General features: G+C 39.8%; 1 protein-coding gene across 1 annotated transcript in view; it reads left to right on the top strand.

Annotated features, from left to right (window-relative positions):
• Positions 1–22,346, top strand: part of LOC130923475 (USP6 N-terminal-like protein) — a 76,316-nt gene extending 53,970 nt beyond the window's left edge. Inside the window, exons 8-14 of the mRNA XM_057849216.1 lie at positions 3,197–3,245; positions 3,724–3,844; positions 4,015–4,109; positions 4,200–4,265; positions 11,522–11,621; positions 16,865–17,017; positions 18,056–22,346. Coding sequence (XP_057705199.1) covers positions 3,197–3,245; positions 3,724–3,844; positions 4,015–4,109; positions 4,200–4,265; positions 11,522–11,621; positions 16,865–17,017; positions 18,056–18,642 — 1,171 coding nt within the window. The 3' untranslated portion in view covers positions 18,643–22,346. The remainder of the gene's footprint in view (positions 1–3,196; positions 3,246–3,723; positions 3,845–4,014; positions 4,110–4,199; positions 4,266–11,521; positions 11,622–16,864; positions 17,018–18,055) is intronic.
• Positions 22,347–22,678: the final 332 nt, after the last annotated feature.

Raw genomic sequence — 22,678 nt, 5'->3', positions numbered from 1 at the left:
CTTTGCTAGTAAAGTTAGCGAACGTCAGTTGGGATCTGAATTGTCGCCAGTTGACGTTGTGACGAGTTATTTAAGGCCCCTTTGTAAAGCGCTTGTTAACGATAATAAAATAAAATAAATCATGAGCAATGAGGTAACTAGAGTGATGAACTAGTGCCTTCCATACAAGTCATGTTCAGGGCTTTGTTAGTAAAGTTCTGAATGGTCACCAGTTATTTTTGACAACGAGTTATTTAAAGAGCATACGACAGGAGAAAAAAGTCTTAAATAGCATTATTATGTGAATTAGAATCATATTTTGAGACGACTCGACTATATACAACAATTTAGCAAAGCGCAGATGACGAGAAATTAGTCTTTTAATCTACCGGTCAGCCACGCCTACCATAATAGGGTTCTAGTGTCCCCAACAGGTGGATGACGTCAGCGGGAGACTGGGCTCATCGGTTTTACTTTTCAGCCCATTGAAGTGAAATTATTCAGAACGAGGAAAACGCGACAAAGAGACTTGCGAAATTTCATATTTTCAGTCTCTCTACGCCGATATTTTTACAGGATATTCTTTTTATCCAAGTATTTTTCCCCAATAGCTAAATAAATGGCTTGAGAAGGACCAGTCAGCCCGTTGAGGGGGAACTATTCACAACGAGGAAAACGCGACGAAGAGAGCTGTAAAATGTCATTGTTTCAGTCTCTTTACTTCAATATTTTTACAGGATATTCTTTTTATCGAAGTATTTTCCCCAATTGCTTAATAAATGGCATGGTCATGACAAATAACAGTCTTGTGCTAAATGGAATATGAAATAATAAAAATGCACTTATTCAGGACGACATGGCAAAATTACTCCATAATGGTCAAAACTGTCAACTTCACCTTTACTGTCGCACCTCCCAAACGATATTTTATGACACCTAAATCGGACATATGTCATTTCCCTTCCCCAGCTTCGGAGAATGTAAACAAACCAAGAGGCGTGACAGCTAGCCGACATGCTAACCCGAACCGAGTGATGTTTCAAAGTCTTCAAAGCGGAAAATCACACATAACTAGCTCGGATGTTTTGACATGACGACTGGGTTGTCGATTGTCTTCGTCGGAGAGCAATTTACAGCTTGTTCCCCCGAGGAGGGCGGCTGCAGTTGTTTTGCAGCTAACGTGCAGCTAATGTGCACGAGGAGAGCTTTTTACATGCCTATCAATGATCAAACGTAAGTAGTCCTTGATTTAAAGAAAGTTTGTAATCGCTGTATACGCGGCTATTTTTAACTCAAAGTTGCAATTTCTGATCGGTCGGAAAATTTGACAGAACACCGGGCACATGAGCTCAATAAGTCGAATATAGTGCTCTCCCGGCGGATGGATGTGCGACAAGCCGCCGGTGTTGTGCCGAAAAATAGCCACCCCGCATGCATGTCAGCCACAAAATGCAAGCCACCTACATATTAAAATGATCCCAGTATTTGACATAATACAAAACACAATGTTTACTCACTTCCTTTTAAGTCCATTGGTCCTACAGTAGTAGGGCTTGTTTTGGCCAATATCCACGGTGAATGGGAACCTTTTGAAACTCCAAAAAGGCGCACACGCCTCTCCCTCATACAGCAAGATTTATCTGCAGCCGTTTGGCTGGAGTGATGTGAAAAATAAACGTATTAATCTGCAAAATCAGCTGAATCCTTAGTCCTCGTACACAACAGTACGGCTGTAGAGCGAAGACGACGCCTTCACCCATACACGTCACAGCGCCCTCCTCCTCAAAGCACGACCGAAGCCGGAAGTCACTGATTTTCATGGCGCGGGATTCAAAAAACTAAATAAATATAGCGATCGCTTCCACACACATCCAAGCGGTCCATATCATTCAGGAGCATAAAATACCGAGTGAATTATGAAATAAACATGCTTTTTCGTATCACATGCGCTTTAAGGCCCCTCTATACTCTCCAATAATTACAGAAAGAGAAGAGTTTTGCCTTGTTGTGGAGGTCGTTTCATTTGTTTAGCCATCGAGAGTTTATCAAACCGGAGAGCTCCGCTACAGGTCGCATTTGAAAGTACCCCCATTCCCGCGCTGTTCGTACACACCCCCGTTCATAAAATAGCCTACAGGTTTACTTCTGTTTAACCCCCATTCATAAAACAGCTTACAGGTGTACTTCTGTTTATCCAGAATGATGCCCTATCAATCGAAGTTAAGGACAATGGGACTAATTGCTTTGGTTGAATGTAGATAAAGTTATGATCACTACACTTAATGCTTTTGAAGACTTGTAATTTTTTAAAATCTGTCATCTATCCATCCATCCATCCATCCATCCATCCATCCATCCATCCATCCATCCATCCATCCATCCATCCATCCATCCATCCATCCATCCATCCATCCATCACACATAATAGTTAAGTGAATGAAATTTATACTGTACCTGTAAATTCATATTTTATGCTGTACAGCTGTTCTCTGCTTAATGCAAATGGGACATACTGTATATTTTATAATTTAGATTTTGTATAATCTGCTACTTTATGCGTCTTATATGTTCTGATTTCAGGATGAGAGATTTAGACTTGTATATGTTAAATTATTATGTACTGTGTTTAACTCGAGATGTCTCTGGTTGCACTATGAAGTGCACTTTTCCGCGCATGCCGTGTGTCCATGTTACTTTGTCACCTTTTTCACCCGTAACCAGTTTGCATGCCTGACAATTCAAAATACGATGTTTACTCACTTCCTCGTAAGTCCAATGGTCCCACAGTAGTAGGGCTTGTTTTGGCCAATATCCGCGGTGAACGGGAACCTTTTGAAACCCAAAAAAGCTCACACGCCTCTCCCTAGTGCAGCAACAATTTTCTGCAGCCGTTTGGCTGGCGTGATGCGAAAAATAAACAAATTAATTTGCAAAATCAGCTGAATCAGCAGTCCATCTGCATCCTATAAAGAAACGCTGTATTGTGAGATGCTGACCCGGGTGACGTCACATTCGCATTCGTCCTAAACCCGAGACTGAAGCCGGAAGTCACTCATTTTCATGACGCGGGATTCAAAAATTGAATATATAAAACGATCGCTTCCACACACATCCAAGTGGTCCATTTCATTCAGGAGCATAAAACACCGCGTGAAATATGAAATAAACTTGCTTTTTGGTGTCATACGCACTTTAATCCTACCCTCCTTTTTTACAGACAGCAGTCCCTCTTCAACGTTCTGTCCGCATATTCGGCTTACAACACAGTGAGTTTCAGTTTTTCTCCTTCACGATTCCAATCAAATCACAAACCACATAAACAGCCTACTTTCACCAGGTTAGACACTCATTTTTGCCTGTTTTGAGCATGAAACGGGGGGGAACTTACAATTCGAAAGATCACCTTTAAAAAAACTCTTGCGGTCTACATTTAAAAGAATTTTTTCCATTTTTTCCAAACATTTTTTACTGCATTGTTAAAAAGGACATTGTGTATTATTATACTATTCCTGTATAGTGTTAAAGCACTGTCTATCCCTGAAAATAAGAAACACATGTTTGAACGTGTGAGCACGCAGAGGTAGGGGATGTTAGGAATTAAGTTCATTTCAGCAGTTGGACAATGCCACAAAAACATTTGCTCATTCTGAAGTTGTGTCAGCATCAGGCTAGTCATGAGCCATAAACTGTGGGAAGTGGGAACCCCACCATGTAATTGTTTTCACCTTGTCTTACGGTTTGCAGGAAGTGAGCTATTGCCAGGGCATGAGTCAGATCGCCGCACTGCTGCTCATGTACATGAACGAGGAAGATGCCTTCTGGGCTCTGACACAGCTGCTGACAAACCAAAAACACGCAATGCATGGTGAGATGATGTTTCGGAGATGACCACATGCTTTTAAAGATGACGTGCTCCTAAGAATAGTCATTTTGAAGTTTGTTTTATGCAACTTCTTGGCTGTGCAGCTGTTGCTCTTTCAAACAAGTTTGGATGTAATTAAAAGGTCTCTCTACTGTCTTGCCCCCTTCTGTAAGGATTCTTTATTCCCGGGTTCCCCAAACTTCAGCGATTCCAGGCACATCATGATCAGATCATTTCCAAACTCATTCCCAAACTAAAGAAACATATGGTGAGATATTAGTGTTGCATAACAGCACATCTGTAACGAAACATTGGAGTGTACAATTTTCCGGTGTACTATTTATGTGTTTCTCTGCAGGACAAAGAACAAATGTCTGCTGGCATTTACAGTACTAAGTGGTTCTTACAGTGTTTCATTGACAGGGTGAGTAAACTGCCAGAGATAATCTATTCACAAATGTATCCATCATAGACTTCATAACCTATTGACATGACACGGGAAGCGGGGCCGATTCGTAGGGGGCCTATTTTCAAAAACTTCAAATTCAAATATTTTCAAAACCCAAGCTGCTACCGACTTAAAACAAAAACAAGTACCTACCTTAGCCATATATGAGTCTCCATAAGCAGCGGCATTCAAAAAATTCAAAGTCGTTCCCTTATAAAATCCCGATTATTTTTTTATATAAGTATAACACAAATTAAAATGGCTATAAAAGTCTCAGATTTTACACTAGACGCACAAAAATCACCAAATGCAGTGATAATCACCTATATTTTGAGGATCAATAGCAATATTTAACGTGTCATATAAGTTTTTGACTAAAATTACAACTTGTTTTTTTAATTTTTTACTGTGAGTTTTCAACAGCTAATAAATCTCTCAATTTTAACATCAGAAACTTAATACTTGAGGAAAACATGCAGAATCAATTATAATAATATGTAAAAAAATAATAATAATAATAATAAATTATTAATTCTACAGTATATACAATCACAAATTATTATAGAATAGCCCTTTATTATCATTATACACTATATACTGTTAGCGAATGAGGCTACCGGCCGCCTGACTTAAACTGAGATATTCTGGGAAAAATTCTTGTGAATAATTGTGAATTCTTCATAGATATGGACGTAAAACAGTCTCGATTCTTGGTTAAAAGCAAAGAAACCGTTCTGTTAGCGTTTATTTTACGTGTATATGTCAAAGTACAATGCTACTCTGTTAGCGAATGAGGCGAGCGGCCGCCTGACGTACAGAGCTTTTCTGGCGAAAATTCTTGTGTATAAATGCTTAAATCCCTGAATTCTTTATAGATATGGTAGTAAAACAGTCTTGAGTCTTGGTTAAAAGGAAAAAAAATGTGTGGAGGTAGCATTTATTTCACATAAATATTGTCAACTCAAAGGAAAAAAATCCTGCAAATAAATGCTTCAATCCCATAATTCTTTGTAGAAATGGACGTTAAACTGTCTCAATTGTTTGTAAAAAGAGCAAAAAAACGGGCAGTTACACATCTATTTTACGTTCTGTATACTGTATATGTCGAAGGATGACGGCAATGCCGTAGCGGTTCCCATTCTCCCATTGATTTTTTTTTCACGTTTCAAAATGCATACATGGTACAAAAAATAAAATATTTACCTTGATACCTCGAACAAATCACTCCACAGCTCTCGTAGTTTTTCATAAATCCAAGCTTGAATCCAGCTTAGACATGAGTGTGTGCCGTCTTCGCCTGACTATATTAAATGAAGCTCGACCCCCTCTGATAAGGGGGGATGCAAAGAATGACGAAGTGTCACGTCAATAGGTAATAAAGTCTATGTATCCATAATGATTAACCAGTTAATTAAGGATGTCCACAATCCAAACACGTGATTGGAAATCGAGCCCGAACGCATCATTTTTCGAAGATCAAATTTGGTTGAAAAAAATCAGGTTTTTAAAATGATTTTGTTTATTTTTAAGTATTAACTGCCATTGACGACCAAAGATCCATTCAGACCGTAAGCGTGCAACATGATCAATCGATGCAAGGCTTTCCAGTTCAAATAAATTTAACGACTATCGCTGTCAATGGCAGTGAATGATAAAAGGGATACAAGCAGCAAAATAATCTAGAAGTACAGTCATGTGGAAAAATTAGGACATCCCATTAAATATTCAGTGCTTTATTAAGATATGTTGACAATGTTATCAATGTCTGATCTGGTTTTTCTTTATCTCTGGAAAAGAAAGTGATTTAATTGCAGGCAAACAACAAAAATTAACATTGTTTTACTCATTAAACCAAATACAGTGGTATGAAAAAATATCTCAACCCTCTGGGATTTCTCACATTTCTGCATAAAGTCACCATCAAATGTGGTCAGATCTTTGTCAAAATCACACAGATGAAAAGAAACAGTGTCTGCTTTGACTAACACCAACCAAACATTCATAGGTTTTCATATTTTAATGAGGATAGCTTGCAAACTTGCAAACAATGACAGAAGGGGGAACAAAAAGGAAGTGAACCCTCTGCCTAAGGACACTTAAAGAGCAATTGAAACCAATTTTTACCAAACCATTTAAGTCAAGTGTGTGCCCAATCACTGATGAGTGGTTCAAAGCTGCCCTGCCCACTATAAAACACACACCTAGTAAGAATTGTCTTAATGAGAAGTATAGTCTGATGTGTACCACAGATCGGTCAAAAGAGCGGCCTGAAGACCTGCGATCAAGGATTGTTGATTTGTATAACGCTGGGGAAGGATACAAAACCATCTCTAAAAGTCTGAAAGTTCATCAATCGACAGTCAGAGAAGTTGTCTACAAATGGAGAGAGTTTGACACTGTTACTTCTCTCCCAAGGAGTGGCCGTCCACCAAAGATGACGCCCAGAGTTTAGCGCAGACTACTCAGTGAGGTAAAAAAGAACCCTAGAGTGTCTGCTAAAGACTTACAGAAATCAAGCACAGTCCAATATCTCTGTGCGCACATCAACTGTATATATAACTATGGCCAAGAATGGTGTTCATGGGATAGCTCCATGGAGGAAGCAACTGCTGTCTAAAAAAAAAAAAAAAACATTGTTGCTCGTTTAATGTTCACAAAAAGGCATTTGGATTCTCCACGGAAGTATTGGCAAAATATTTAATGGACTGATGAAACTGAAGTTGAATTTTTTGGGAGTAACACACGTCATGTGTGGAGGAAAATTGGAACAGCTCACCAACATCAACATCTCATCCCCACCGTGTAGCATGGTGGAGGGAGCGTCGTGATCTGGGGCTGTTTTGCTGCTGGGGCCTGGACAACTCTCAATTATTAATGGAAGAATGAATTCAAAAGTTTATCAGAATGTTTTACAGGAAAACCTGATGGATGCTGCAACAAGACAATGATCCAAAAGACAGAAGTAAATCAACTTCAGAATGGTTTCAGAAGAACAAAATATTCGTTCTGGAGTGGCCAAGTCAAAGTCCAGACTTGAACCCCATTGAGATGTTGTAGCATGACCTGAAGACAGCGATTCACGCCAGACATCCCAGGAATCAGACTGAACTACAGCAGTTTTGTAAAGAATGGGCCAAGATTTGTACTGATCAATGCTCAATGTCCCAGACTGATCTGCAGCTACAGGAAGTGTCTAGTTGAAGTTATCGCTGCCAAAGGGGGGGCCACAAAATATTAAATGTGATGGTTCACTTACTTATTTTCCCCCCCATCTGTCAATGTTCGCACACTATCCTCATTAAAATATGAAAAGCTATAAATGTTTGGGTGGTTTTAGTTAAAATGAACCTTGGATAAAAAGACATGTAGTTCTTAAAAGACAAATGTTAGTACGAGTTACAATATTTTGATATTAAAACCCCTCTTAATGTTTTCGTTTTAATAAAATTTGTAAAATTTTAAGCCAAAAAATTAACCAGTAGGTTGCCATTATTGTTGTTGACATCGCAGCGCGGTGACGTCACGTGGGCTCGCTGCCGGACTTCCACAGTGTCACTCGTGAACTACATAAACATGTGGTTGGTTCTGCCCTTCCAAATTATAACCCGAACGTAATATTAATGACAAGGATAGCCCTGTAGATATTTCACAAAACGAGCAGCAAAAGCAAAATGTACATCAAAAATGGGATGAGAAAAGTAGCTTACATTTGTCAAATTGGCTAGTGACAGCTAGCACTCTCCTGCTCTAGTGACGGAGAAGGAGAGTGTTTGATGTCAAAAAGTGTTTGCAGATCTTCACGGTAAACTATTGTGTGATCCAACTTATTCCATATTATTATGGAGATTGTTAGTATCCACACAGCGGTTTGATTATTTTTTTTGCATCATCTTACCTTTTTATTGTACGTATAGGCGCTGTCCACGTCGTCGATGATCATCCTGTTCTGTTTATAAGATGTTGCTCCTTAGAGTCCAGAAGCTTGCTTCCCGGTTAATAAGCGTCTTTGCCAGGGTTTTTTCATATTCCTGCTGCCCTGGTTATTTGAATCCTCTACCATGTGCAGTTATTTAAGTCCACAATTTTTTTTCGCCTCACTTTTACGGCTTCTCAGCGCGGTTTTCCCTCTGCTTTTTTTTCTATTGTCTACCATTTCGCGATCGCGTGTTTTTTGTGTGTGTTCAATAAAACGTTGTACGCAACCCCTCTGCATTTGTTGTCTAATCTGTGGTCAAGCCTCGCTTCCGCATTCGCGAACCATTTGTTGCTTTTCATCTGATGACTTGAGTCACTTTTGCAGCTAATTGATTGATAAACAATACACAAACTATCGATGAAGAAAAAAATAACATCGTCATTGTCAGTGTTGTTAATAACGGTGTTACAATATAACGGCGTTACTAACGGCGTTATTTTTTTCAGTAGTGAGTAATCTAATTAATTACTTTTCTCATCTTGGCAACGCCGTTACCGTTACTGAGGCGGGAAAGGCGTGCGTTACTATGCGTTACTAAGTTGGTTGAATAAAAAAAAATCAGACGGACTCACGGAGACGAGAGAGCACAGCAGGAGTGGGGGAGACGCCGTTGCAAACGCGATGCTAGGTGGCTCCAATAATACCTGACTGTAGCCTACAAACTACGCCCACATGATACGGTAGATATCACATATTATAGAACTAGATGCAAATGATAGACACGGCTGCATTGGCAACATGTTTTAAGGACGACATGCGTTAGTAAACAGCGGCCATCTTAAAGCAGTAGACCTCTCTGGAAGGCTCTGTTGTAGAGATCCTTCCTAGCGAACCTACTTTTTTATTTTATTTTTTTATCTAAAATGGTCCTAAATCGGCAAAATCTTGACTTAAATCTATCTTTAAATTATGAAACAGTTTTAAAACTTACACATGTTGAAAGTAGACAGAAGGGAACTAATGCAATAGCGGGAGCAATTTTAACAACTTTAACAGTTGATTCACAACTTTAAATGACTTCCTCACACAGCAAAGGTTACTATCTAGTTATCGCAATACCGTTGTGTCTAGTTAAGTGGAGGGTAAAGAATTGGGCTAGGGCCAGTTGTCCCAAAAACCCTTTAAACTTCACGTTGTTTTTTTTAAAGAAAAAAAAATAAAACATGAAAATTATCACTAGTTACTTTGCCAAGTAACTAATTACTCTTAAATTCAGGTAACTGAGTTACTAACGCAATTACTTTTTAGGAGAAGTAATTTGTAACTGTAATTAATTACTTTTTAAAAGTAAAATTAACAACACTGGTCATTGTGGTGTTTCCTGATTGTTGCCAAAAGTGTGTGGTCTTGAACGCTCACTTATTGCAGCACCAGTGTGGAGTGGAAAAGAGAATCACGTTTGCTCACAATGTGTCTCACGTGCTTTAAGTACTCGACAGTCCTTTTAGATCTCAATGTGCAAAATAACGCAATACTTTTATAAACTGAGACACAGGCAGGCTGATCATCAACGACATGGATAGCGCATTTACGTGACAAAAATAAGGTAAGGTGATGCAAAAAATCAAACCGCTGTGTACTACTGATGCCATCCACACGACAGCTCTGGATGCTAACTATCTCCATAATAATGTAACGAATCAGGTTATACTATGGTGTGGGTATTTGCTTGCATTCCTGAATGCACAGCGTGACACGTGCGGCAGACAGCAGCCGTGTGTTGTACAAGTTCCCAAAATAAAGAATTGCAACTTTACTAATCGGGTGACACTTTTTAGAAGTTCCAATAATATTGGAATAAGTTGGATCACAAAATAGTTTACCGTGAAGATCCGCAAACATTTTTTCACATCACTCTCTGGCTTTGTCACTAGAGCAGGAGCTGTCACTAGCGAACTTGACACATGTACGCTACTCCTCTCATCCTATTTTTGATGTTCATTTTGCTTTTGCTGCTCGTTTTCTGAAATATCAACAGGGCTATCCTTCTTATTAATATTAACGTTCGGGTTCAAATTGGAAGGGCAGAACGGACGACGTATTTACGTAGTTCACAGGTGACACTTTGGAAGTCCGGCAGCGAGCCCATGTGACGTCACCGCGCTGCTACCTCAACAGCAATAATGGCAACTTACTAGTTAAAATAATTTTACAAATTTTATTAAAACGAAAACATTAAGAGGGGTTTTAATATTAAATTAGTGTAACTCGTACTAGCATTTATCTTCTAATAACTACATGCCTTTCTGTCCTTGGATCCCTTTAAAGCAATGTTTTTTCATCTGTGTGATTTTGTCAAAGATCAGATCACATTTGATGGTGATTTTATGCAGAAATGTGTGAAATTCCAAAAGGTTCAGATACTTTTTAATGCCACTGTATTGTGATTGTGGCAGCTCTAGTATTACTTTTCTGCAGTATAAGGCGCATCAGAGTATAAGTCGCACCTTCAATGAATGGCCTATTTTAAAACTGTTTTCATATATAGGGCGCACTGTGTTATAAGGCTTAGTAGTAGTAGTGGTTGCGTTAATGCTTCCACTAGCTAGAGCTGCGCTAAACAAAATGTCACGCCATGCTTCACCAATATTGATCCCTATATAAGGCGCACTGTCTGTTTTTGAGAAAACTGAAGGCTTTTAAGTGCGGAAAATATGGTAATCAACCAATAGTAGGCTATGATTCCTTATTGCCACCACAATTGTAATTTGTCTTAATCCTTTTCAGTTCTTTAAAGTGTTGAGATATTTTATGCTTACAACTTTTTGGGTACATGTTTGGAAGAACTTCTAATCAAACTCAATGCAGTCCTTTGGGTGAACTAAAAGAAAGAACTAGGTTCTCATTCGAAAGAGGACCATAATACTTTGTATTCAAAGCTTAACCTTTTCATTTTCCATTGATTCAATGGAAAAATATTCAAAATACATAATCAGAGTAGTTATTAAAAAATGTTGGTATGTTGTCAGCAAAACCATAGTGAATATGGTAGTTTTCTTAATTTCTGGCACATTGCATCAGAAGCAATCTGAACTGTTCTGTTAGCTCCAACCGATTTAGCTCATCCACAATCCTGTGGTGATGGTTTGGCACTATCGGACCACTGTCAGCACTTCTGTTTCCCACTGAGTCGTCTCTTTGCTTTGGTTGAGTCTGCGGGCCTCCACACTCTGAACAAACAGAACAAATCGCCTAATCGTGCACAGAAGTAGAACCCACAAATTCAATAACCATCGTGATGATGTGGTTTTTGCAGACACCCTTTACTTTGACCCTTCGCCTCTGGGATGTTTACATCCTGGAGGGAGAGAGGCTCCTCACTGCCATGTCTTACACCATCTTGAAGATACACAAAAGTAAGATGTCAAACAACTTCCTGTCATTTTTGTCAGTATTTTAACACATCGCTCTATAAAAAGTTGAAGGGATGACTTGAATGACTGTTAAATCTTGAATGACTGTATACTAAAATGAGCAAATGGGAATTACAGCTTGAACACCTCTATGTCGGGTGTTCATTGCATGTGTACACTTTGCCTGGAATGTTGTCCAAACTTCATGCAGTCTGTGGTGGTCCTAGCCTACATGGTGCCCTGGGCAAAAAGACTCTTTGCCCCCCCCCCCCCCCCCCCAAAATAAATAAATAAATAAATAAACAGAACCATTCGCCAAAAAACAATAACGGTTGACCCACAACCCAACAACCAAAACACAGTATTTGTTAAGAATGTTACATTTATTAATGCTATCAAACGAGTTGAAAGTGCACAACAATAAATATGTGCAAGAAAATATTGATTTACCATCAGAAACATTGACAATAAAGACAGCGTAGAAGGTTCTACTTGTGACTAGTTGGCTTAAGCGTGTTGACTACTACAAGGGCTCTGGTTAGAGAGCACAGAAGTATAACTCGAACACTGTAATGTGCTCACAAGCAGGTGTGTGTACATGTACACACATTTACAACCCCTAGCAAAAAGTATGGAATCGCCAGTCTCAGATGAGCACTCACTCAGACATTTTATTGTGTAGAACAAACTCAGATAAAAAGCTTGAAAAAAATAATGAATTAGTTCAAAAGTGCAACTCTTTAGCATTCAGAAACACTAAAAGAAATGAATAAAAGACATTGTGGTGGTCAGTAAATGTTACTTTTATAGAGCAATTGCAGGGAAATAAATATAGAATCACACCATGCTGAGGAAAAGTATATGGAATCATGAGAAAAAAACAAAGAAATAACAATCAAAACACATCTCTAGTATTTTGTTGCACCACCTCTGGCTTTTATGACAGCTTGCAATCTCTGAGGCATGGACTTGATGAGTATTCTTCATCAATTCGGTGCCAATTTTCTTTGATTGCAGTTGCCAGATCATCCTTGCAGGTCGGAGCCTTGCTGTGGACAGTTTCTTTCAATTTCCACCGCAGGTTTGAGATCTGGGCTATTTGCAGGCCTTGACATTATCTGGGAGTCTTTCTCCAAGGAATGCTTTCACAGTTTTAGCGCTGTGGCATAATGCATTGTCATCTTGAAAAATGATTTCATTATCCCAAAAATATTTTCAAATGAAGGGATAAGAAAGCTGTCTAAAATTTCAATGTAAACTTCAGCATTTATTGATGATTTAACCACAGCCCTCTCCCCAGTGCGTTTGCCTGACATGCAGCTCCAAATCATCAAGGACTGAGGGATTTTTTTTATGTTTTCTTCAGGCAGTCATCTGTGTAAATCTCACTGGAACGGCAACAAAAATTCCAGCATCATCACCTTGTCCAATGCAGATTCTTGACTCATCACTGAGAATAATCTTCATCCAGTCATTTGCCATCCATGATTGCCTCTCCTTAGCCTATTGCATTCTTGTTCTTTTTGGTTTAAGTGTCAATGATGGTTTCCTTTTAGCTTACCTGTATGAAAATCCCATTTCCTTTAGGCGATTTTGAACAGTTCTGTCACATACCTTGACTCTAGCTTCCTCCCATTTCTTCTTCATTTGTTGTGTTGTACATTATCTGTTTTCAAGACATATGGCCTTTTGTTGTTCCTTATGACGTTTGGATGTCTTCCTCGGTCTACCAGTACGCTTAACTTTAACAACCTTGCCATGCTGTTTGTACTTGATTTTTGATACAGCTGACTGTGAACAGCCCACATCTTTGGCAATCATACGTGTAGCGTTGCCTTCTTCAAGAAGTTTGATAATCCTCTCCTTGGTCTCAAAAGACATCTCTCTTGTTGGAGCCATGATTCTTGTGAAACCACTTGGTCCAGCAGCCCTCTAAGTTGTGATAACTGCACTGTTTTTAACTGCTGACTAACGAGCAGATCTAATCTGAGGCAGGGGCCCAATTAAGGACAGGAAATTGACTGGGTGTGTCTGTATTTCATTACTCAAAATGGAGTGATTCCATATTTTTTTCTTCAGAATGGAGTTTTTCTATATTTCCCTGCACTTGCTCTGTAGAAGTAACATTTATTGACCACCACAATGTTTTTTATTCATTTCTTTAAATGTTTCTGAATGCCAAGGAGTTGCACTTTTGAATGAATTCATTATTTTTTCAAGCTTTTTATCTGAGTTTGTTCTACATAATAAAATGTCTGAGTGAGTGCTCATCCGAGACTGGTGATTCCATACTTTTTACTAGGGGTTGTAGTATCTGGTGAATAACATACGGACATATAGTCCACATTCACAGACCTTTTAATATGTTTCCCCTATTAAACATTAAACCACATAATTTTAAAGATAAACCAATTACAGTGAACATTTGCACACTATCTCGCTTCAAACCACTACATTCACTGCTCACTTGAATTATTTAGATATGATGCTAACAGTCGTAGCCGATAAAAACAAGGTAGCAAGTACAAAATTATGAGTGTGAACGATCGAAAAAAAAAAAAAAATCACAAGTACTCATTTAACACAACTATTCCTCCACCTTGCATTGTGAGAAATGTTGACTAACTCCAGTGGGGCAAATAAGTATTTAGTCAACCACTAATTGTGCAAGTTCTCCCACTTAAAAATATTAGAGAGGCCTGTAATTTTCAACATGGGTAAATTTCAACCATGGGAGACAAAATGTGGAGAAAAAAAACAGAAAATCACATTGTTTGATTTTTAAAGAATTTATTTGCAATTCATGGTGGAAAATATTTGGTCAATACCAAAAGTCTACCTCATATGATGGTAGCAGCACTGCTGACCAATTTATTAAGTCTGTGTGCGGGCCAGACGTTATTGATTTTATGACGGAGGCTGGGGGCCGGATGAAATTTGATCACAGGCCGCATTTGGCCCCTGGGCCGGATTTTGGGCATATCTGCTGTAAAGGGATCATTGATCACAACCCCTCCCATACCTGCATCTCCTTGTGTTGTTGCGTGCAGACAGTAACCGTGGTCTGCAGGGGGCGTCATTACAACGCTAGGCGCGCCAATTATAATACAGTGGTACCTCGACATACGAGCGCGTCGACACTCGATCTTTTCGTCATCCAACATAAAGTTTGACTCGCCATTTGTTTCGACATGCTCGAAATATAACGATTTATGACAGTGCCTCAGTTTCTTTGTTTTCCCGCAAGAACCGGACGCACGGCACAATCAACATGGGGTCCAAGAATGTTAGAGCAGGTGGTGAAAAAAAGTGACGCTTACCATTGAAATGAAGTTGAAAATGATAAAAAAAAAATATGAGCGTTGTGTGCACATCCGTGCACTGGCTCGAAAATACGACCGTGGAATGTCTATGATCTCGACGGTTTGTTCATTTATAAGTTAATGGTAAAATTATTATTATTGTAATATCGCCAAAGAAATCGCCAACTTCGTCAAGTTTTTAATCATTCATTTCAGAACGTAGGCAATAACACGCTAACAACAGAACATGAAAAGTGAAAGTAAAAACTCCAAATCCACGTCTCGCACACTGTCACGTCAGCCACACAGTGCGTTCAGGTACACCACGCAAAACATACCCGCAATTAGAACCCGAGTCGTTACATCATTACAAGTATTACTGTTATCACTACTATTATTATCGTAGTCTGATTTTTATTTATAATTTATTTGTTTTGCTCTGTGTACCGTAATTTCCCGAATATAATGCGTATAATGTAGTGTATAATGCGCACCCCAAATTTACTTGTAAAATCTAGGGGAAATTATTGTACCCGTTTATAACAAGCACCCTAATTTTAGCACCCATAAATAGAAGAATACAAGAAAACAGAGCTTGTGTACAGATACAGAAATGTCATTTTACTGAATGGTGAAACACAGCACAAGCATAGCATATTGGTAGTTCAAAATAGTAGTACCATACACTGACAATATTTAAGGTAATAATATGATTTGACAACTTCTCCAACTTACCAGAATCTAGGAGAAAACAATACAGATGTGACTTTTCTTTTAAAGGCTGCTGTATAACTTGCTTGTTTCATCATGATGAATAAATGTTTCTTCCATGGATTGATACGGTAAAATGAAAGTGAGAACGTAAGTAGGAAATCCAAGAGAGCTCATCAATGTCGACAGGACAATAACAATAGGAACTATTGTTATTTGGGTTTGAGTTTCCCGAGGGACAGATATAGTTGACGGACACACACAGGAAGTCTGTGTTGTTACGTTTGTTATGGTCCGAGTTGCGGAGCTGCAAAAAACGTTGACTCAAATGAGTTCAAGAAACTAAATTCTGTGCTTTTTGAAGAGTGAAAAAAGCAGAATTTAACAGACGAAATCATTCAGCCAATCAGAGTATTACCGAAACAAAATGGTGACGTCACGTACCGTAATGGTCGGCAATGGATCGCCGCATACGCTTCTTCAACACAACGTGGCCGTGTCAATAAAAAAAAAAAATCGGTTTATATAGATACATATTTCTGTCTCCATTCATGTACCCGTTTATAATGCGCACCATGATTTTACAAGTTGATTTTGGTGAAAAAAAGTATGCATTATATTCGGGAAATTACGGTAATCTCTATTTGCAATAGTGCCAGGAGTATTTATTAAGGATTTAGTGTAGGTTTTCGGGCTGTGGAAGAAATTAATGCAATTATAATATATTCCTAAGGGAAAATCCTGCTTGACAAACGATCATTTCGAATTACAAACAAGGTCCTGGAACAAATTAACTTTGTAAGTAGAGGTAACACTGTAGTAGACAATCACACGCGTGCAATGCGCCCCTGGCAATATGCCACCCCGCGCCACCGCCCAACCAACCCGTGCCAGAAACCGCCACTGCATGCAGTTATCCACATTATTACACAGGGAAAAAAACGAAATGATTCACTAACTTTTAAAAAGTTACTTCCTTTGCCCTGCAGAATGCTGAGGTGCACTTTGTCTGTTTCATTGTTCTGATATGTCCTTGAAAGTTGTTTGAGCTTAAACTTGAAAGCTGTAGATCACTTTGAACTAAACCTTAAGTTTAGATAAACTCGAGCAGAGATGCCTTTTTGTGATTCTACAAAAATGCAAAATAATATTTTATCAAAAGTGTACATTATTTACTGTGTGCTTCAATTGTTTGATCTCAAAATGGCCTTTGTGTATACTGTATTTGCACAGAGCGTCTCTTGAAAATGTCTTTGGAGGGGCTCCGTGAGTTCCTGCTCGAGCGAATTGCTCAGACTTTTTATTACGGTGACGATACAGTCATTGAACAACTGCAAGCCTGCATGACAGAATTGCGGAAGATGAAGCTGGATCTTCCTCCTCCAGGTATGCCCTTGCTCACTCCTCCAGATGTGTCCTTGTTCAGCCCATTGTTTACTACATCACCATTGTCTTTTTGACACTGGAAGGGTTTTTTTGTCTCTAAAGAAATACCAGAAAGGCGTCAAATGACTGTGATACCAAACTGACTTATTGGCTTTGTCAAACAATAGACCACTCAAACAAGCAATCAAGCAGGCCACCCCCCTACACACTCCTGTGGAGTCGCTGCCTAGGTGTGAAGGGGGGGGGGGGGGTCACTCTGGATAGCTGCAATTAGCATCTTAATGTAAGAGACGGGTGGACTTCTTGGTGGATCTTGCAAAAGAATTAGTTCATTCTCATGTGGGCGCAAAGAAGGCGCAGAAGGAACAATTGCTTCAGCAACAACCTCCAACACCTAGCCCCGGGAAATGGGCGAAGTGTCATATGTCACCACATAAAAAATTATTTGTTTTTCGTTTTATATTACACGGTCCCTTGTACTGTAGGCAAACTGCACCTTTTGGAATATGAAAAAGGTTGTCCGCCCGATTGCCTGCCTGAGCGGTCCACTGTCAAAGCCAAGGCAGACCTCCCCCACAAACACTCAAGATGCTAATTGGAGCAATCCAACCCTGTGGTTTTGCGAGTGTGAATGGAAATGACAAATGAGGACCATAGTGTTCACAAAAGATAGGCTGATTAGGATCAGATGATCATTCTCTGGTTACAAAAGTGATTTGTATCAACTGATCCACCCTTGGTAGTTCTAGTGTTAAAGAGGAAGTTCAGAATTTTTGACATGAGGCTTAATTTTCGAGTTTAACTAGTCGGCGGAGTTGGTTTCAACAAATTGTGTGCGGTTTGTTTGTTGTTAGTAGCAGGCCTCCTAAGTGGCAAAGCTAGCACGGATTCAATGGTGCTTGCTAGCATGCCAATAAAAACAACATATGCACGCATGAGAATCACCGATGACCCATGTACCTTGATCGTACGGAACAAATACGGTTACACTCTTAGTTCCCACCCGTAATTCATATTATTATCCACTTGCTTTCTCAGGAAAAGCTGAAGAGTTACCGCGGAAGCCTTTGGGCCAGGAGCTACCGGTGTTGCTGAGTCCCCTGGATTCATCTAGAGGAAAGCACTGTTCAGTCAGTGATTGTCCCAAAGCAGGACTCAGCCTCCACATAATTTCCAACCAACCAGATTCCATTTCCCCAGACCAGAGCCCCTCCAAAGACATTAATGATCTACATCCTGCTGCTGATGAGGAGGTTCCTCTTCCTTCCCCAGACCCTATTATTATTCACAGTCAGGCCCTTTACACCACAGATGACTTCCCACTGACAGGGCCACCGCCTTACCAGCCCCTAGAGAGCCAAACACCCAGAACTGCTGGACGGCTGTCTCAGTCTTATGAGTGGAAGATGGAGGCGCAACCTGATGACTCAGGACTACAAGAAATACATGCGACAGACAGCCTCACTGACATATCCTCAAGCAGGGTCCTGAGGACGCTTTCAGCCCCCATAGTTCTTGCTCAGTCAGTAAGTGAGACCACACCAGGGAAAACAGAGGAGAGTTCCCTAGCCCAACAGATGGATTCCCTGTCCTCCATTAGGACCCTGAGCCAGGACCAGCCCTGAACCCTTGAAGGAAAAACATCCAAAATCTGTCTGTTCTTGTGCTTTGCTCTTCGAAAAAGCTAGCACTAGGTGTGTTTGCGTCCCATTCTGGGGTGGTTCTCCCAGTACAGTACAAATACCATAAACAGCAATTTAAAAATCTCAGCTGTAATGAAGTGGTCGGAATACACAAGCTTATTTCAGGCTTCTGACTTCTCAGGGTCACGATGGTTTGCGATTACAGACAATAATGATAAGGTCATATATATAATATATGTAAATGTCATCATAAACATCTGTTTTTTTTTTTTTTTTTAATGTTTCTAAACAATTTAGATTTAGAAGTGACCAAGCCACTTTCACACTGTGGATGTTTTGTTAAATACAAATCTTTGAGTAGCCATTCATGTTGCAAAAACATATGCGACTTGCAGTGTGAAAGGAATGCGGCCCCGAAGTGACACGCATGAGGACTGTGACACACATGTTTTGCAGTGTTTATAAAATACTCTGGAATGGTCTTACCAAGAATGTGTTCAGTTTCTAATAAAATGTCTTCACCTATCAGTTCATCACTTATAATGAGATAAAATCCTTTAAAATGTATAGTTTTAGTAAGCTATAAAGGCTTATTTTGAGACAATTTTTTTCTTGGTCTTTGGCAGATTGTTATTACTTTTTACCTGCAAAAAATGTTTAAAAATGATAAATTCTCATTTTTGAAGAGGCATTTCCCCTAGAGTTTTGTGCTAGCAGAGCCATTATCCTTTAAAAACCTGATAGCTTCATGTGTGGTATCAAGTAAAGGGTATTTTCTGCATCTTTGTCCACCATCACTAGTTCGCAACTGCTGTTTGTTTTGTTGAACGGTGGTGATGTATTTCACAACCAAACTACACTTTTTTCCCCAAATTGAGCTTACAAGTATGGAATCACAGGAGTGCCAAAAAGAATAAAGAAATATAAAGAGGAAAACAAATTAATTAATCAATAAATGAAAATACAGGTAGTCCCCAGCTCAAGAACGAAATCCGACGTAACCTGAATTTCCGTGTAAGTTAGAATAAACCCTTTAAGTACCCCTAAATACCTCCCAAATCTCAAAATGACTATCCAAAAACATGTATTATACGTCATTGTACCGTCCTTGCCAAGACGTTGGAGCTAAGTCCTAGCCAGACAGCGAGTTTATCTCCAGAATGACGATGACAGACTTCCATGTGGTTTGCTGACTTTATTCAGCTGCTCATTACATCAACGCTTGCAGTATTAAACTAAGATAAAAATGAAATAAAATCTGTTTCATCTTCAATAGCAGCAATTCAATATGCGTTTATAACTAGCTGCTGATACAGCAATAACAATTGCCACAAACGATTATCATGTATCAGTTAGCGTCCGCACAACATCAAAAACAATCACAAACTCGCATCTAGTATTCAACCACAATTGAAAACGCACAATAAACAGTACATCAACAGCATGCATCATAAAACAGTCAAAGTCAAAATTATTAAAAAAATAAATAAATAAAAATAAACGAGACTCTGGCGTCATAAAGTCGAAATCACGTGAGTCGGGTACGTCGTAACCTGGGGACTACCTGCATGAAGATATATTTTGTCAATGAGTTTTACTATTTGTTATTGAAAAACACCAAGGGAAAAACGATGTCAAGTTTTGGCTAAATATTATTCTCCACCATCCATAAAACTTGGGTTGGCTGAACATTTTCCTCCACATACCTAGCAATTGTAAGTGCCCTCGCTCTTTTTTTTTTTTTTTAATCGGTCCTGTTAACCTGTTTGACACGGAGAATGGAAGTCTGAGTGTGTCCAGTGGGTCTGAACAATTTTAATGTTTCACATTGGAGTATGACATACTCCCATTGTGATCATTCAACATACCCCATTTATTAAGACAAAGCAGCGAACAGGAAGGGGTTATGGGGGAACAGAAGAAAGGAAGGAGAGAGACAGAAGAAATACAACAACAAGAAATACATTGAACTCCTACACTAACTATGAATATATTGTTGCGATCGTCAGTGGAGTGTACACAAATCAGCCCTGTGATCTAGAACCCAGTAATCGTGTGAATCCCTTTGAGTGTGAGCCCGTTGGCAACCGACCCTATGCCGCTCCATCGCTAATCCGGGCACTGAGGTCCCCTACCCGAGCGCGCCCAATCACATCCAGCCATGCGCGAATCCCACCAAACATGCAATAGCCACGCAGACGAGTAGAGAAGCTGCGCAGACGAGTGGAGAAGCCGCACAGGCAGGCGCCACCCCAAGGACACGGCCACCACCCAGCTAACCCAGGGGGTGAGCGAGGGGGCGAGTCAGCCCAGCCCATTCCTCCTGCCGTGGCCCATCAAAGGGGTCATCACCACCTCACAGGGATCCAGGGCGGTCCCCCGGGCCACTCGCGCTCCCATCAACCGGCCTTCAGGGATGGGAAGAGGAGACACCACCAACCCCCACGCCGGCCCCCGCCCGGCCCACGAGCCGCAGCCGCAGCTCCCCAACCGGCATGGCACACCGCGGGACCCCCAACGGCCCACCAAGCCCAAGGCAGGACAAGCCCCCCCCCCGCCGACACACCGGCATCCAGCCAACCTGACTGATCACTTGGCGTGACCCATTATGGTTATTTTTTAGCATCTTTGGATGAAAATACAGCAATGAACCTCCTGGCGCTTTGGGCAGATGTCGCAGTCGCTCGAGACGTACAAGCAGACGAAGGATTGGAGTATAATCCACATGCTCTGGCAAAGCATAACTTAACCAGCTCTCTTCAGCACCTTCATTTACTTTACTTACATAACGTTTTAACCCAAAATATGGCACTCTGGTGTGGATTGATGGGCGCGAACCCCCTGAAATACACAAGTGAAGTGTATAAAATGGAGAGTACTTATATAGCGCATTTATCTAAATTGTTACAATGCCCAAAGCGCTTTACATTCGCACACATTTACCCTTTCACGCACACCTTAACACACCAATGGACAATGAAATTTGTGAGGAAAGACCAGACAAGGAAAAACTAAATAGAAAAGGCAAAGAAAAAATGCAATTTTTTTCCATTTGTGTTTTTCAATGATGAAAAATAAAAGTCAATAACAAAATTAACTTAAACATTTTCAGTTATTTATTGTTATTCATTTATTGCTCTTGATATGTATTCATTCGTATTTTTTGGCACTCGTGTGATTCCATATACTATACCAGGGTATTTAGGTAGTATCTGATTTCTAAAACCAACGAATACTGGTATGATGCTTTTCGAGAATATGCAGGGATACACATTCACCCGCCTCTGCTACTTTTGTGACCAATGAGCTGACAGAACAGTGAAAACACGAAACCTCTTTTATCTCGTTGGCTGGGGTACTGTCGCTTGTCATGAAGACAACGGAAGACAACATAGAGTGGAAGATAGGAGGTTGAGTGAGCAAAGCTTGAGGAAAAAGCATGTTCAAAATGTTGATAATTTGTTTTCTTGCTTTGACATGCACCCTCCGTGTATTGAATTTTCACTCATTTTCGTGTTCTGTCAATTTCATTTGTATTTCCACATTATAATTGGAGTGAAAACGTATTGCGGAGGGGGACCATGAAAACACATCGATTGTGAAATAAGTTAAAATAGTAGTCAAGTCTCAGTGAGATTCGTATAGAGCTTGCCGCACACGGGAGCAAAAGCAAAATAAAGTTTGGAAAATTGAAAGACAACTTGGCAGTCCTGTGTTTGTCCTTAAGCTGCAACATATTTTAAAATTGTTAATTTTTTTTAAAAGTAGTTTCTTCTTTCTCCCAGAATTTCTTTGTTTACAGGAATACAGTACTTCAGAGTTTGTTTGCACATTTTTATTGCACAAAATTTTCTGCTTTGTATATTACCCCTCACGAGTCCGATGATCACAACTTGTGATCAATCATGTGGCGTCTTTAAAGCACAGGAAAAAAAATTCACATTGAGCTTTACCGTCAACATGACTTTAAACTCTCACCTTGTTTTTATTTTGCAGCGATAGACTATGGGAAACCAGA

The sequence above is a fragment of the Corythoichthys intestinalis genome, chromosome 1 (genome assembly GCF_030265065.1).
Source record: "Corythoichthys intestinalis isolate RoL2023-P3 chromosome 1, ASM3026506v1, whole genome shotgun sequence".
In the NCBI taxonomy this organism is placed as follows: Eukaryota; Metazoa; Chordata; class Actinopteri; order Syngnathiformes; family Syngnathidae; genus Corythoichthys; species Corythoichthys intestinalis.
Note: the sequence above shows the minus strand (reverse complement) of the source record. Positions and strands in the feature narration are given on the sequence as shown.